Source organism: Lotus japonicus, chromosome 2 (assembly GCF_012489685.1).
Source record: "Lotus japonicus ecotype B-129 chromosome 2, LjGifu_v1.2".
Classification (NCBI taxonomy): Eukaryota; Viridiplantae; Streptophyta; class Magnoliopsida; order Fabales; family Fabaceae; genus Lotus; species Lotus japonicus.
This window is the reverse complement of record NC_080042.1, coordinates 58,621,772-58,639,179: the sequence shown is the minus strand read 5'-3', so window position 1 is coordinate 58,639,179 and position 17,408 is coordinate 58,621,772. Positions and strand designations below refer to the sequence as shown.

At 37.1% G+C, this 17,408-nt stretch overlaps 3 protein-coding genes across 3 annotated transcripts; 1 reads left to right on the top strand and 2 right to left on the bottom strand.

Moving 5' to 3' along the window:
* The first annotated feature begins 5,276 nt into the window (after positions 1-5,276).
* Positions 5,277-6,973, top strand: LOC130738538 (F-box/FBD/LRR-repeat protein At4g26340-like). Its single transcript, XM_057590540.1, has 3 exons — positions 5,277-6,178; positions 6,265-6,432; positions 6,519-6,973. The coding sequence occupies exons 1-3, from the start codon at positions 5,477-5,479 to the stop codon at positions 6,810-6,812; spliced, it is 1,164 nt and encodes a 387-aa protein (XP_057446523.1). The 5' UTR covers positions 5,277-5,476; the 3' UTR covers positions 6,813-6,973.
* Positions 6,974-7,835: 862 nt separating this feature from the next.
* LOC130738539 (alcohol dehydrogenase-like 6) lies at positions 7,836-13,994 on the bottom strand. Its single transcript, XM_057590541.1, has 10 exons — positions 13,720-13,994; positions 13,463-13,599; positions 12,411-12,448; positions 11,738-12,060; positions 10,250-10,332; positions 10,090-10,165; positions 9,932-9,993; positions 9,617-9,712; positions 9,360-9,521; positions 7,836-8,203 (listed from the first exon to the last, which is right to left on the bottom strand). The coding sequence occupies exons 1-10, from the start codon at positions 13,760-13,762 to the stop codon at positions 8,087-8,089; spliced, it is 1,137 nt and encodes a 378-aa protein (XP_057446524.1). The 5' UTR covers positions 13,763-13,994; the 3' UTR covers positions 7,836-8,086.
* Positions 13,995-14,451: 457 nt separating this feature from the next.
* Positions 14,452-17,408, bottom strand: LOC130738540 (uncharacterized). The gene is made up of 5 exons (XM_057590542.1): positions 17,080-17,408; positions 16,276-16,418; positions 15,550-15,734; positions 14,788-14,901; positions 14,452-14,708 (listed from the first exon to the last, which is right to left on the bottom strand). The coding sequence occupies exons 1-5, from the start codon at positions 17,341-17,343 to the stop codon at positions 14,581-14,583; spliced, it is 834 nt and encodes a 277-aa protein (XP_057446525.1). The 5' UTR covers positions 17,344-17,408; the 3' UTR covers positions 14,452-14,580.

The window sequence follows — 17,408 nt, the reverse complement described above, 5'->3', positions numbered from 1 at the left end:
AACCCCCTAAATTAAAATTGTTTGATTTTAAAACTCCTGATAACTGATTTTGCAACTAAAAAAATTAAAAAATTAATATAAAAATTGTGTTGTGAATAGATGACCACCATAGGCCAATGGGCCAAGCCCATACCCTTGGTCTCACTTGTAGCTCCCTAAGGTTATAAATAAAGGATGATGCATCAAGCATCAAAGACCTCCAATTCAACAATACTACTTGTCTCACTCTTGCATTCTCTCTTCTCCTTTCTCTTCCATCTCTTGCTTATACTTTATTTTTAACACGTTATCAGCACGAAGGCCTGAGATTGATTTTGAAGAAACATACTCGCCTGTGATGGATGCAACTACTTTTCGATACTTAATTAGTTTGGCAGTACGTGAAAAGCTTGATTTGCGCTTAATGGATGTTGTTACATCTTATTTGTATGGATCACTTGATATCGGCATCTATATGAAACTCCCTGAAGGATTTAAGTTGCCTGAAGCACACATTTCTAATACTCGGGGTGATTATTCGATGAAATTGAATAAATTAATCTATGGTCTAAAGCAATCTGGGCGTATGTGGTATAATCGCTTTAGTGAGTATTTGCTGAAAGAAGGATATAAAAATGTTTCAATTTTCCCTTGCATATTAATGAAAAGGTCTGGGCATGAGTTCCCCATAATAGTTGTTTATGTCGATGACTTGAACATTATTGGAACTCCAGAAGAGCTTCCAAAAGCTGTAGATTGCCTAAAGAAAGAATTTGAGATGAAAGACTTGGGAAGAACTAAATTTTGTCTAGGCCTACAAATTGAGTATCTAAACAATGGAGTATTTATGTACCAAAAGACTTATGTCACAAAGGTACTAAAAGATTCTACATGGACAAATCAAATCCATTGTGTACTCCAATGGTTGTAAGGTCATTAGATGTAAATAAAGATCCTTTCAGGCCTCGAGAAAATGATGAAGAATTACTTGGTCCCGAAGTACCATATCTTAGTGCGATCGGAGCATTACTATATCTTGCTAATCATACTCGACCTGATATATCATTTTCCGTTAACTTATTATCAAGATATAGTTCTTCACCTACACGAAGACATTGGAATGGAATAAAACAAGTCTTTCGTTATCTTAAAGGTGTAACATCCTGACTTGGCGACTGACCCCACTGTAACAACACTAGTCATTTCAGCGCGCTTTGTCCTCACTCGTGCACTTCCCGAGAAAACTTCCAGGAGGTCACCCATCCCAATATTACTCCAAGGCTAGCACACTTAACCATGGAGTTCTTATGAGTTGGGCTCCCAAAAAGAGGTTGCAACTTGTTGTCATGAGTAGTACCAATCAAATCTTTTATGCCCTCCTCAACTGTATAGTCCATCCCTATACAGTCTCTGAATACCTCTTGTTCGGGTGTGAGATCAGTTCATTCATGTGCCCCTCCGCCTAGAAGCCTGCCAGGAGTCGCTCCTTGTCTGTGCCTCACTGCACCGACGATCACTCCCCGCCCTCGTCGGCCCCGGGCGTCACAGGCCCATCAACTTCCGCTTGGTTCGTCCCCGAACCACACCGTACTGGGAGAGGTCGACTCTGATACCATTTGCAACCTCCTGACTTGGCGACTTACCCCACTGTAACAACACGAGTCTTTTCAGCGCGCTTTGTCGTTACTCACGCACTTCCCGAGAAAAGTTCCCAGGAGGTCACCCATCCCAATATTACTCCAAGGCTAGCACACTTAACCATGGAGTTCTTATAAGTTGGGCTCCCGAAAAGAATTTGCAACTTGTTGTCATGAGTAGTACCAATCAAATCTTTTATGCCCTCCTCAACTGTATAGTCCATCCCTATACAGTCTCAGAATACCTCTTGTTCGGGTGTGAGATCAGTTCATTCATGTGCCCCTCCGCCTAGAAGCCTGCCAGGAGTCGCTCCTTGTCCGTGCCTCACTGCACCGACGATCACTCCCCGCCCTCGTCGGCCCCGGGCGTCACAAAAGGCACAATGGATATGGGTTTATTTTTTCCTTATATGTCTAAACTTGACCTGATTGGTTAGGCAGATGCTGGATATTTGTCAGACTCACATAATGAGAGATCTCAAATATGTTATTTGTTTACTTGTGGTGGAACAGCTATTTCATGGAGATCTACGAAACAAACTATAACCGCCACCGCAGAAATATTAGCATCACATGAGGCAAGTCGAGAATGCGTTTGGCTGAGATCTGTGATTCAATGCATACTTGATACTTGTGCTTTGTCCTCTGGAAAAATGCAACCAACAACCATATATGAAGATAACACTGCATCCATTGCTCAAACAAAGGAAGGATACATCAAGGGAGATAGAACAAAGCACATATCACGGAAGCTCTTCTTCACTCATGATCTACAAAAGAGTGGTGACATAGACATCCAACAAATTCGTTTAAGTGATAATTTGGCAGACTTATTTACGAAGGTTCTTCCAACAACGACATTTGAAAAGCTTGTGCGAAACATTGGAGTTCGTCGGCTAAAAGATCTCATTTAAAATACATTGTACTCTTTTTCCTTAACCATGTTTTTTCCCATTTTGGGTTTTTCCTTGTAGGGTTTTTAATGAGGCAATGTATCAAGACGAACTATAGAATGTAGTACTCTTTTCCTTCACTAGATTTTTATCCCACAGGGTTTTTCCTATTAAGGTTTTAATGAGGCACATTCTTAAGGGATGGTCATCAAGGGGGAGTGTTGTGAATAGATGACCACAATGGGTCAATGGGCTAGGCCCATATCCTTTGTCTCACTTGTAGCTCCCTAAGGCTATAAATAAAAGATGATGCATCAAGCATCAAGGACCTCCAATTCCACAATACTACTTGTCTCACTCTTGCATTCTCTCTTCTCATTTCTCTTCCATCTTTTGCTTATACTTTATTTTTAACAAATTGATATTTTATATAATATATTAAGTCTCTTTAAAATTATCATAAAAAAACTCACTTCAGTATTTTCGCCTTAGGCCCCAAAGTTTATGTACACGACACTGGTCTCTATATAAAGAGAACCTCTCAGTTATATTATACATGTTAAATTAATATAAAACAGATTCAGTCAAATTCGTTCTTTTCTCAGCCAAACACATTCTCGACTTGCCTCATGTAATGCTAATATTTCTGCATGGTTGGCTGAGGTGGCAATTATAGTTTGTTTCGTTGATCTCCATGAAATAGTTGTTCTACCACAGGTAAACAAATAACCTGTTTGAGATCTCCCATTATGTGGGTCTGACAAATATCCAGCATCCGGATAACCAATTAGGTCAAGCTTGGACATATAAGGAAAAAATAAACCCATATCCATTGTGCCTTGAAGATAACGAAATACTTGTTTTATTCCATTTCAATGTCTCCCTGTAGGTGAAGAACTATATCTTGATGATAAGTTAACGGAAAATGATATATCAGGTCGAGTATGACTGGCAAGATATATTAATGCTCTGATTGCACTAAGGTATGGTACTTCGGGACCAAGTAGTTCTTCATCATTTTCTCGAGGTCTAAAAGGATCTTTATTTACATCTAATGACCTTACAATCATTGAAGTATACAATGGATGTGATTTGTCCATGTAGAATCTTTTTAGTACCTTTGCGACATAGGTCTCTTGGTACATAAATACTCCATCATTTAGATACTCAATTTGTAGCCCAAGACAAAATTTAGTTCTTCCAAGTCTTTCATCTCAAATTCTTTCTTTAGGAAATCTACAACATTTGGAAGCTCTTCTGGAGTTCCAATAATGTTCAAGTCATCGATATAAACAGCTATTATGGCAAACTCATGCCCAAACCTTTTCATGAATATAAAAGGGCAAATAAGTTCTTCCTTTGCTATTCTGTTATCTATAATACAATAAAATTGTCCCAAGCAATCCATGTATCTCTACACACATTTTCCCACTCAAATGACATTTTTGTTATTTCTTTTCAATATATTGTCCTTTTACTTTGAACGAATATTTCTCCATTTTCCTGCGCTTTACCATGAGAAATCATGTCTCATGCTAAACTTTGTAATATAATTTTTTTAAGACACGGGTAGTTACAAATCGTCTACCAATATAATTCTCATATTAGTAACTAGGATTGAACACCAATTACATTAAATATAAGCTAGCATATTAAAAAATTAAATTTACCGTACACTTTATAATGTACTACTGATCACTTCTGTTTTTTTGTGGTTAATCTCTATCTATTACTCCTTCCGTTCTACAAATATTATTGTTTAAGGTTGTGACATAAAAAGTAAGATAACAATTATTGATAATATAATGTTACTAAAATATCTTTATTTAATTTTACTAGTATCTTGTGCAGGCAGAGCGTGCAACTATTAAATTATACTTGAATAGATAAGAGTTGTGATTGATTAATAAGAAAGGTGATAGGTGAGATAATTTTTTTTGATAGGCCAATGTTAGTTGTTAATTGTTAGTAAATTAGTTCCTTCTCCAGGATTCGAACTTTAGTCCTTCACCCCGCAAAACTCTTTATTCCCTTAGCTCACCAACCTTTCCCCGAGAGAAAGAGTATTGGTGGAAAAAATTAACAAAAAATACATTGGTTTTCTAAAACAACAAACATTTTGAAATATTGAAAGAATGTCCTAAACAACATACATTTTCTAATAAAATAAACATTTTAAAATATTGAAAGAATGTCCTAAACAACCATCTTTCTAGAACAGAAGAGTAGTTTTTCTAAAAGTGAAATAAAGGAGTTATACTTGTCTTTGTCTTACTCTTATGTCTACAGGAGACACTGCCAATATGTTTAGGGTTTAGCTCCTGTAGCAATGGCATCAACTCGGGAATTGGGTTTGGAGCCACACCCCTTAGGCTTTGCACCCCACCTAAAGTGGGGAAATTACGTCAAAGTCCCTGCCACTTATTGAATATGGGATTCAAAATTCCGTATTCAATATGGGATTTAAAATTCCGTATTTGTTTCAGTATATAAAGACAGAGGACAGAGATGGTGGTGGTGGTGGGAAGAAGAAAAGTGAGGGAAAAGAGGTGTATTGGGCTGTGTAATGGAGTCATGGGGGCTGATAGGGGTTGGTCTTGGAGGAGTAATGGTGGAGAGATTGGTCGAGTGAGGGGAGTAATGGTCGAAATGGTGCACAGATACACTACGGGATATAAACTCCCGTATTCAATATGGAACTTTAAGATATGGAACTTTAAGTTCCGCAGGGTAGTTAAGCATTTTTAAAAAAAAGGGTAGGGTGCCAAGCCTTATAGGTGGGGTGGCAAACCCAAATCCCCATCAACTCCGGTCCAAAACCCTCAAAATTCAGCAGCCATGGATTGTAAGGGGACAACATGAGTTTCATTGAGCTTCTTCTGAATGGAAAGCAGAACAACGAACCTGTAAGATTAGATTCAATTATGTCTCTGATTTCTCAATTTGCATTCATTCATCAAAGATAACATGGAAGATAGGCTTAGCATCTTGCCAGATTCAATTCTCTGTCGCATTCTCTCTTTTCTCCCAACCAAGCAAGCTGTTGCAACAAGCATTCTCTCGAAGAAGTGGAAACCACTGTGGCGTTCAGTCACCACTCTCCACTTCGATGATGCCAAATATTATACCACAAGCAAAGAGGTATATGCTCGATTTGTTCAATCAGTGTATGCAGTTATCCTCTCCCGTGATCAACACCAACCCATCAATACATTCCGCCTTAGTTGTATCTGTTCTCCTTGTTTGGATATGGCCCATGTCAAGGTATGGCTTAATGCTGCGGCGCAACGCGGGGTTCAACATCTAGATATCTCCTTCAGCTTTGAACGATTATCATCCTCCACCACCATCTTCACTTGCAAAACTCTCGTGGTTCTCAAGTTGAAGAATTTAGAGTTGAAATCTCTTAACTTCTCTGTTGATCTTCCCTTCCTTAAGACCCTGCATCTAGAACAATTGGTTTTTCCAAATCATGGATGTCTGGCTGAGCTTCTTTCCGGATGTCCCGCACTTGTGAATCTCAAAGTAGGGCGTTTATATTTTCCTTGTTTTTTGATTGGCAAGGACGAATTTAAATCTTTACCCAAATTGGTCAGAGCAGAAATTTCATTTTTGCATAAACGTTTACTGAAAGTGGTGAAGAATGTTGAGTTTTTGCGCTTAGATGCGGTAATGTGATTTATCTATCTTTCTTTTTAGTTCTTAAGGACAATGGGCTACTACTTATTTCTTGCTTGTTATTGTAACTCATACAGATTGGTTGGGGATTCTTACATGATCAAGGCAAAGACCCCCAATTTAGCCCAATGCTTCACAATTTAACCCGTCTTGAGCTTTTCTATAGACATTATAATGACAATTGGCTACACTTAGTAGAATTTCTCAAGTATTGCCCCAAGCTTCAAGTTCTTCTTATTAACCAGGTTTGTTTTGAGGCTTAGAATGATTTCTATTTTTTGACAATTCTTCAAATGTTTTCATTTATTTATTACGTGTTTATTGTTGACAGTCACATTATCAGAGCGGTGCGTTCAAAGCAATTAAAGAACTAGGAGATTGGCAATACATGCCATCAGCTCCTGAATGCATTCTATTACACCTTAAAAGTTGCTATCTAAATGATTATAGAGGCACCGAAGGTGAGCTTCAATTTGCAAGATATATTCTCCAGAATGGAAGGTTTTTAAAGAGGATGACAATATGTAGTGATTCTTCAGTAAATCAACAGGGGAAGCGTAAGAATTTTAAAAAATTATCCTCATGCACGAGGAGCTCTACAACTTGTAAACTTTCCTTTAACTGATAACAAACTACACTACATTTGGTAGCTGCAAGTAGTTTCTTCATTTCTTCCTTTTAACTATTTGCCACCTACAAGGATCCTTGTCTTAATTTGAAAGTCGAACTCGTCCTTTACTGATGATTTATTGCAAATTTATGATGTTCTGCTCATGTTTGAGGCAATTCTATGTCAATTTTTGATCTTATGCGAACTTCCATGGTAGTTAACTTTGAATTCTCTCTCAAACAAGCAGTCACACACAAAAGTCAAACTTTTAGTTGTTTGTTGAAAAATAGCTCTTTTCTGTTTGGTGGTGTTACTTTTTTTTCATTGTGCATGCTTGTTGTAGCAGAATCTGGTCAGAATTAAGTTTTTAACTTAGATTATTTTATCTTTTTAATAAGAAAGGTTTATGACTTGTACCAGTATCCAGGGTTGTCAATAGCGTGCTATAGCAGAATGTTATCATGAGGGCAATCTTTTGGGGGATCTTATAGGGTTCTGTTTGTAAGCTTATTGAAAATGTCTGGTAGTAGTAAAAACCCTTACAGGGCGCCTTTCACATCTCTTCTCTATTAGAGACGCCAGGCTAATTCATCATCGAGAGACCGTCGACCAGCCACCACACAAGCCTGTAGTGACCCTCCCTTTTCACAACCATCTTTGTTTTCTAGTTCTCTAAGTCTTGTAGTAGCTATGGATGCTGTCTTCTCTTTTTACCCCCCTCCTCCCTCTCTTTTTCTTTGTTTTGCTTGTTCTTTTGTGATTTATTGTCTCTTTGGTCAGACACAAAATTGGAAGTCTTTGCTGGGAAGTCCACTTTAGCAGTCTTCATACCTCAAAATGGATGGATTAGTATGTGGTTGTCGGCCGAGGATACCCTTGCGACACACCATATTTTGAATAATTGGAATATTGAAACTGTTTAGATTGTTTGCTGGTGTTATAGATGAGAAGCCGATGAAGTTGATATGAAGGAAATATTTTACAATAAGATGTTAGCAGTGAAAAGCATCCCCTTTACATAATACACACACGCAAACACACTGTAAAGCTTGGTCTTCTCATAGCTCAAAAATAAAGCTTTTACAAATACAAAGTCAGATTGTTTAGTAAATTTAAATTTCTTAGCTGGACAAAGACAAAAAATGCATATCATGATCAACATTGTCCGGTACGATGACAATTGACACCAATGTGTCGTGATAACCAGGCAAAATAGTTCATACACACCCCTGGGTATAAATTTATTCAATAATATTCCCTTTTCTGAAAGAAACAAGAAGGCTCAACAATTATCTTGGCATGTGCATAACACAACGCAGACACTTTCCTTCCCTCATGAGAGTGAAAGCTTTGTTAATTTCATCAAATTGCAAATTGTGTGTTATATAGTCATCAATCTGGATTTCCTGCATATTAAACATAAACATATTTTTGTTGTTGTTAGTAACATTTCTTGAAGGAATGCCTCTCCACTCTTAAACTTGTAAGTAATAAAATGAATAATAAAAGCACATGAAACATAGAATCAGTTCTTGACAAGTATTTGGGGTTGCAGTATTATTTCTCCCCCTCTACCACTAACAAAAACAATAAGTAGGTTGGTCATAAGTTATTGTCATTAGTCTATCCAGATATTACATACGTACTTATGCTATAAAATACGATCTAATAAACTCTCCCAAACGCAGTCAAAATCACATTTCTATTATACAACTAAGTTGTCCCATGTGTCAGATCTTTACACACATTTTTCCCACTCAAATCACATTCTTGTTATTTTTTCAACATAATGCCTATTTTATTTGAACGGATTTTTCGTCATTTCCCCTTGCTTTACCATGAGAAATAACATCCTATGCTAAGCTTTATAACGTAACATTTTTTGTTGTAACAATGGTGACATGATTTGTGTTACATTTCATTGTAAATAAGCAAAATACAAGTCAAGCATATGAGAGCAGAGAAGCACACGCTAGCTGAATTAACATGCAAATACTCAGGCACATCACATACTGGGAGAGGGAGAATTTTCTATGGATAATGCTAAAATAATAGTTTACATAACTAAAAACTCATTTTTGTACAACTAGTTACCTTTGAATCTGTGTGGTTCTGTTCAAAACATTTTCAACACAAGTCTACATGAATTCTAGTGGCTCTAAACATTTGCTGTCTTCTCTCCTTTAGTTTTGTTCATGAAATGTAACTTTATTCAATATCTAATTTATGTACAGAGTCATTCTAATCAGTAATCACTAGCCAATCATCATTATTATTTTTGCAACAAAAATATCATCCTAATATAGTTGTAGAGAGATCCCTAGCCTATCATCATTATTATTTTTGCAACAAAAATATCACCCTAATATAGTTGTAGAGAGAGAATCAGTTAAACCAAACGTAAGAGCCTAAAATACCCAGCATACCATGAATTCGTTACACATGTATGTATATTGTATTCTGGTCAAGAAGTAGGCATTGCCATGTTTCATCTCAATGTAAGAAAAATGCAAAGCAATCTTGCTCATATAAAAGAAAATAGTATGGTTGTGTTACTCTTACCTTGTTCACATACTTGTCAACTAATGAAGGTAGATCAGATTTAGGTTTCCATCCTCCAAACATAGACCCTTTCAATGTTCTTCCCATTAGGAGTAGTCCATAATGAGCTGACATCACAGGCTTCACCTTCGGCACACCAAGTGTTACCGTCAATCCCCATCCCTATGAGAAACAAAGAAAGACAGAATGAAATTAAAGTCTAATGAATAAAACCTTTTAAATACCAAAATATTAGGTATAGGTAGCGGGAGTATTACATCACAACAAGATTGCAACGCGGTGGTTATCATATCAGTGTCACCTACACATTCAAAAGAGAAATCTGCCCCTCCATCTGTAATACGATTAATAACCTGAAAATTTCAACATATAAATGATTGTTATTTGTTATAACTTACTCTTTTTCTCCTAGGGCATGTGTTCATAGTTTCTGTTCTAAACAAAATCTTATTTAACTAGAATAAGGTTAAGAATAAACAAATTATTTGGATCATGCACATGTAATTCTTGACCTGGCATCATACTTTTGACAGTCATATATTACAATTATGTATCATCTTTTAACAACATACTTGTGCAATAGGTTCTTCGTAGGAATTCGGGTCCACAACTTCTGTAATCCCAAAAGCTTTAGCTGTAGTAACAACCAACAAGACAACAATAGTAAATCAGAAGATTATGAGAGGTTTAAATATAAGCTCTGAGAAAATTGGGGAACTGATTATGGTACCATTTTCACACTTCTGCGGATTGTTGTCGACACCAATTATTCGAGAGGCACCCTTTAGTTTGGCACCTTGTGCAACCTGATGATAATTATGATTTGGATAAGATTATCACTCATCTGTTGAGAAACTAAGATAGATATAGTCGCCATTCCTTGTACTTACAGAAAGACCAACAGTTCCAAGACCAAATATCACAACTGTTGATCCTTTTGAGACATCAGCAACATTCCATGCTGCGCCCAGACCTAATGTTATAGTGTAATGAGTCACATTATCAACAACCAACAAAGAACTTAGTGGCAATAAGAAATATAATGCTGTCCATTGAGAAACAAAACTTTGGCCTTGACAGCGTCTAGTACCAGAAATCTATAGTAGATTATAGAGGTATAAGAATGAGAAGAAAAAATAAGCCCATGTTTGATTTATGACCTACTAATCATTCAGTGCCACTTATAACCAACAATTACTTCAATGGCATATATTCTTCACACATACCAGTTTCAATGGCTCAACTGTGGAAGCATCCAACTTTCATCAAACCTGATTTGAAACTCTTAGAATTTGGGTTAGGCTTAACTCTACCCCAAAAAGCTAGCTTAGGAGTGAGAATTTCTCTACCCTTTATAAAAATGATTTTAGCTATATCTTTAGTCAATGTGAGACTATTCAACACACCGCCTCACGGCCAAGGCAGGACATCTGGAGCGTGGAACTTGCAGGAATGAATATCTGCAGGTGACCCGTATATGGGTGGGTCTCCAATAAACGGATCTATGATAGACTCTGATACCATATTAAAATTCGGGTTACGAGAACTAAGAGAAACATTTACACTGCTCACTATTCACTTAATCCCTTATGTTCTTTGGTTAATAATCCACAATTCCTGTATTGAGTTTTGGACCATTATACAATGACTATAATGAACATCATTTTGAGTTACAATCAAAATTAGTTGAGTTTTTCTGGAAGTTTGGAGCCAGTAACAAATGATCTGGTAACATTTCTATACCTGATATCCCCTAACTGAATAAAAATCAAGTTTTCAATGAACTATTGGGGTCAAAGTCATTCATTAATAATAAATACATCTTAATTATTAAAGAAAACAACGTTGCAGAGTACACCTAGCAAGCAGCTCTGAGCCAGGTGATGGAACACTCATATGCCCTAAACTCAATTAAACTATAAACTTCTAACAATCCATGTCAGATAAGAAACAGGAATTTTCAAAAAGCAAAACAAAGTAAAAGGAAATCATTGTCTTTTTTAACTAATTTAAGACAAAACTGGACTAATTCACTTGGAAAACTTCACTTCAGAGGATAACTTGAGAAGATTTTACAGTTAATTCATTTCACATTGTTGTCACTGAAAGTACACTGTTTTTGTTTATTTGCAGAGGTCATACTGAACCCTTAACATACAAGCTTCTCCCCACACATATGCAAAAAGAAGCCAGGAATACTCTAACCGTCCACAGGGAATATCAAGAAAAAAATGAGGCAGCCTAATACTTTGAAGTTTTAACTCAGTTTGTTAATTTAAGTGACATGGTTATTAAGTTTTTAATGTTGATTACTAGAGTTCGCTTGACCCTATCATTTCCATTGATTAGAACTGATAATAAACACTTGAGAATGTTACCTGCAGCAACCCCACAGCTCAGAAGGCATATCTTTTCAAGAGGTGCATTTGGGCTGACTTTCACTGCACACCCAGAATGAACTACTGTGTATTCGCTGAAACTTGAAACACCACAATAATGGTAAACAGGCTTCCCTTTTATTGAGAAGCGTGTCTTCTGATCACTATGCATTAGACCATTTCTTTCCAATCCCAAAACTTGACAAACGTTGCTTTTTCCTGATGTGCAAGGCTTGCACTCCATGCATTCTCCAATGAATACTGTCAGCACATGGTCTCCCTCTTTGAATTCAGTCACTCCTAGCCCCACACTCTCAACAATCCTGCAAAGTTACTACTAAATGTTCAAATGCTTATTGTGGAAATTACTCCTTTTGCAATGATTTAGTTAAAGTGATGTTCATGATGAAACAATGTATCACATTCCCATGGATAGCTCAATACTTTTTAGCATCAGGAATATTCTCCTTGGTGCTGCTTTCACCCTCATATTTAATCAATGTCACTGACTGAACTTCTCATCTCAGTACTTGACCTAATTCTCATACTAGTCAATTGGGTAACTCTTAAGAAAACAAAAAATCTTTTTAAGCTATCCAAAGAAAACAACCTAAGGATCACTATTGATTCATTGTTGCATTAATCCAAAAACAGAACATCAAGTGTAGATTACCCTGATGCTTCATGGCCAAATATGCGAGGAAATATGGGCTGCACAAAAGCACCTTGTGTTAGATGTTTAAACCCATGTGATTGTAATTGTAAATTTATAACAAAAATTTGATAAATTATGAAAAAAAGAAACATTCATCAATAGACTAATCATCCTTGAATAACAAGAACTCAAGGAGGCATGAAATGATCTCATGTTTTTCATGTTGAAGTTTTTATGTCTATCTGTTAGGTACCAGAAAATAGCACTATATCTGAGAATGCAACTGTAATAGATGGCACTGAATCCTCTGGAGAATTTCCAGAAGCAGTGTGTTTAGGGAATTACAAATAACAGAAAGAAAATGAAAGATAGGAATGAGCAATTTCGAGAGTGCTCCTTCTCTCCTGGTCCTAGCCAATTCCAGCCTAAACAATACTCTCTCCCTAACAAACTTATATTCTCTCAGCTGGTAGCAATGCCCCCCCCCCCCTTCCCACTTGATTGGTGCGACCTCACCAGGTGGTTATTTAGGAATACTACATTCTAGAAGAGTGATCATTAGGTGGTCCAGCTTGCATCAGCTTAGGCCTCCTCTTGTAGACATTGCCAAACCTGGGCCTGGTTCTTGAGTTTGCAGCACTATCTCTCTCTTCATAGGTATTAAATAGGTGCTAAATAGGTAGGACCATGTAAATGTATATGATGAGATAGATAGGCATAAAAACTTCGACATGAGAAAATTTTCACACGAGAGAATCCTAATCCGTTGATGGCCTCTGAATAGGTTGGCAACAGTAAAAAAAAATCATGATGCTGTTCAGTTGTATCTCTCAAAGGGCCAATTCAACCATGAGGACTGAGCTTATAGGCACAAGTACAACCAATTGGAAATTCAGGACACATTAAAATAGTAATTAAAAAAAAAAAGAAAACTAAGCCCTTATTAAAATTGAAGTCTTCAATTAGTTTTGCTTATAGGTGTTGTGGTTTCCAGGAACATGTTACCCAAAAGTTTCAGCATATTATCCCCTTAATTTTCCACTTTTCCAAAAGTTTGATGAAACACTTACATGAGATTCCCAAGCGGAAATGTCGCTGCGACAGAGAGAGGTGCAGACAACCTTGACCCTGATCTCCATTGGTTGTGGAGGACTCACTTGCACTTCCTCTATCACCAATGGCTCTCCAGCTCCCCATGCTACTGCAGCTGTTCCACATCCAAGACACAGTTAAAAAGCCCCATCATTCCATATCAATCATTAACAATAGATAGAGTAGTGATATCAAAAATGGAAGGAAAAAAACAAAAACCAAAACCAAAACCAACCTTTGCAAGTGATGACTTGAGGGGTTGATGTTGATGATGACATGTTGCTGAGTGCTGACTGAAGAAGAAGAAGTTAGAAACCTTTCCAATCCAAGAGAAATTCAATTGTTGTTGTTGGTGGTGGTGGTAGGTGGCCAAGTTTGGTAAAGGAGGATCGTGCATATAAAAATTGCGCGCTGCAACTCCACTGTCAGTGACTTTTTTTTCTTAATTTACTTCTGTTTCTTTTTTACTGAAGTTTGGTAATGGTCGGTTGTATCTTTGATTATTGGGTCGATGGGGAGAGGATGCATTTTACATCACCTTACTATTTTATGTTTCTGTCTAATCATGAGAGAAACGTGCAGATGAGGGTCCAAACACCATTTATTTACCTCAATTCCTTTGCCTGTTCTTGACTTCTTGCTATTTTTCTCCTTGCTATTTTTCTCCTAATTGTACAAGATGTTGTAAAATAATATGGTATTAGGAAAAAAAAGCGAAAAAGAGTCCCTTTAGTGAAGTTTTTATTATTAAACCTTAGCTGTAAGAAGAGCATCCTGCCCATTTATTTAGTTCTTTCTAAATGATAACACCATGCAATGATCTACCGCGTGCATGATTTTTTGGTATAAGATATGTGTCCTCTTTTAGAGACAATCATGTTCGAATCAGGAACACCCTTGCATTTTATTTTGAAGTTAGAATTAATTATGGTGTGAAGGTTGCAGCTTCTTAGTTTTAGAACTCTGATGAAAAAGAAACTGATCCAAACATACTATAAGTAATAGTATTCAAACTTCAAAATGTTAAATTTTTTATGGACAAACATGGACTATGTTACCAGCCTAGTACAACACAGCTAAACATTATTCTTAACACTCATTTCTTCACAAGAACATAAAGAACAACACGATTGCTGCGATATTCTGGATGCCAGAGTGTTTGATCCACACGGCCAATTGTGAAATCATTCATTGCAGCTTCTAAGAAGTACTCAAGAATGGCATCTGAAATCAGAAAACACTAATTCAGAACTATGATAAGGACTGAAATACGAAAAGAAAGAAAAAGGAGCAATGCGTTTACCATTTCGCAGTTCCCCAGCCAAAAATATTGTTGTATTAGGCCCTGAGAGCTGCCCAAGTGTCTCTACAAGATCCACAACAGCATTCTCACTGTACACAACATCAGATCCTACAACTGAAAACAAGAAATGGCACTCTTTCTCATTAGCCCACAAACACCACAATGGACATTTTTCCCACACAAAATTAGCAAGAGCCATACAATGCAAGAGGTGTATACCCATAGCATAAGGTAAAACTATACATGGGCAACCGTGAGGTTTAGAACACAAGTTCGAATCTTGTAAAAGTCATTTGTTGATAGTAACAGCTGTAGTTTCCCAAATGGATGAGAACATCCGGGTTAAAGACAAAAAGAACAACCAAAGATAAAACTATACTTCTACAAAGCCAAATCAAATGTTTTTATGGGAGCAATGAAGCATGGTGGGATCATAAGTTGTGATGACATTATCAAATGATACTAATCATGTAAAAACGGTTGCATTTGCAAATACACGTAGACAAAAAAATATTTGATTAAAACTGAAAAGTAGTATTTTACCACCCCCTAAAAAAGGATGGCAGTAATGTATGGCATGGGACAATTCAAATATTGACTATGTAAAACAAAATTAACCACAAATCTGCTATTAAAATGATGATGATAATCACATCAACACATTTGACTGCAACATGTCACAATATAAGTTTTCTGGTTCCTATAATTGAATCTTGTTTATTTCTTGTTATGTGGTAGAAAGGGTTGAGGGAGGGTTACTACCGAAATCAGGTGTAGGATCAATGAGCTCTCGGTCAGGATCTTCTCCCCAAGTGAGTTCAGTTGCTGTCGCCGAACCCCGTAGAGAAACGTGTTTCATATTGGTTTCAATGTTCTTTCTAAGTAGCCTCAGCCTATCCAGCAGATCAGTAAGAATGACTTCACCACCCAAAAGAGCTGCAATGCAACTAAGAAATAAAAAATAAGAATACTGCATTACAGACTGAGTATGAACAAGCTAAAGAACAAATATTTACCAGTTGCTAGACAAGTTAGTGATAAAAAAACAATCTAAAAGGTCAATTTTCTACATTCCTAGTTCATTGAGGGTGTGTTTTGGTAAACAACTTAATTAAACGCTTATGGCAATGAGCTCTTATCACACAAGCACTTATTCATAAGCTAATTCGAGAAATTTATTGAAGTGAGCTGAAAATATGTTAAGGAAGCCGACTCTTGTTCTTTGGACACCAACCTATGACCGAACAGAAAAGGGTGGGTTGGTTCGTCATTCTTTTTGACATACACCGGGAGAAAAGGTTGCGATAGCAAGCCCTCCTCATAGATAAGCATAATATCTTATTCATAAGCTAATCTGAACAACTTATGAAAATAAACTCAAATAAGCTCTTTCAAACTAAAAATTAATTGAAAAATTATTGACAAGACATATCAATTTAGCAGAAACTGATGAACAATGAGAGTGACGTTGTGATTGTAATTACTTACCCAACCAATCCACAACCAGATCCCAATTCAACAATCTTCTTTTCCTGAAGAACAAGCGTCCCTAAGTCAACAGAATGCTCTAAAAACTTCCCCAATACAACTCCACTGTCCCACATCACTGCTCCAGTTACTCCAGGCGCACCCTTGAATCAAAAGTTCAAAAAGCCATAACTATAAACTGAACTTGACAATAGGCAAATGCTTGCTATGATGCCAATTTCACCATAAAAGTTTAAAAAGTAATAATCAATAGTTTGAACAGACACAGGCAGGGTTTTAAATAGCAGTCCGCAACCGCAATTGCAGCCACAAAAGCTACTTTGACTCCATGCATTGGCATCATGATCGCAATTGCTGCCACATTGCCATTGATCAGCAATTATGCAACGCAGCTGCAACCGCAATTTAAAAAAAAAACTGGACACAGGCTGAAGCAGCTGTTTAAGCACTAATGTGGATTATCCCCTTGAACAAAATCATCACATTACACCTAAATCATATTACAAAACCACAAATCTCGAACCCTCAATTATCATGTGCCCGGAGGAAACACACCAACACATTGCATCAAGGGCTATTGCAAGCTTCTAACTTTAAGCAGAAAAAATCAATAGCATAGCATTTTATGAAAAGGGTCATCATGTTTGAGCTAAAAACTAAAATGGGTCATCAAGCTAGAATTCAAACCACCATCAAAACAAAAAAATTGATCAAAAAACTTAAATAACAGCAATATCTCAGGATTTAAAAAAGCTTTACATGGAATGAGAGGGGAAGAGAAATTGAAGGAGAAGAGAGAGATACCAGTGAGGAAGGAGATTGGAGAATTGAGAGAGAGTGGCCACATGAGTCAAGGCGAAGTTGCAAAGAAGATTGAGAGACAAAAGCGTTTGGTTTGGAGAGAGTAGGCTGCTGAATACCCCAGAGTAGCATGGTCTCTTCCGCAGCTGATTCCTCCCCAGGAACCACCAACCTCACCTCGCCACCGTAGGAACCCAACTTCACCATCGGTGGCGGTGCATCCTCCTCTTCCTCTTCCTCTTCCTCTTCCTCTTGTCGGTTCTCCATTGATGCCTCACTCGCCGACCCTGGTTTCACTACCCTGTCTATCTTTTTTTTTTTCAATGAAGGTA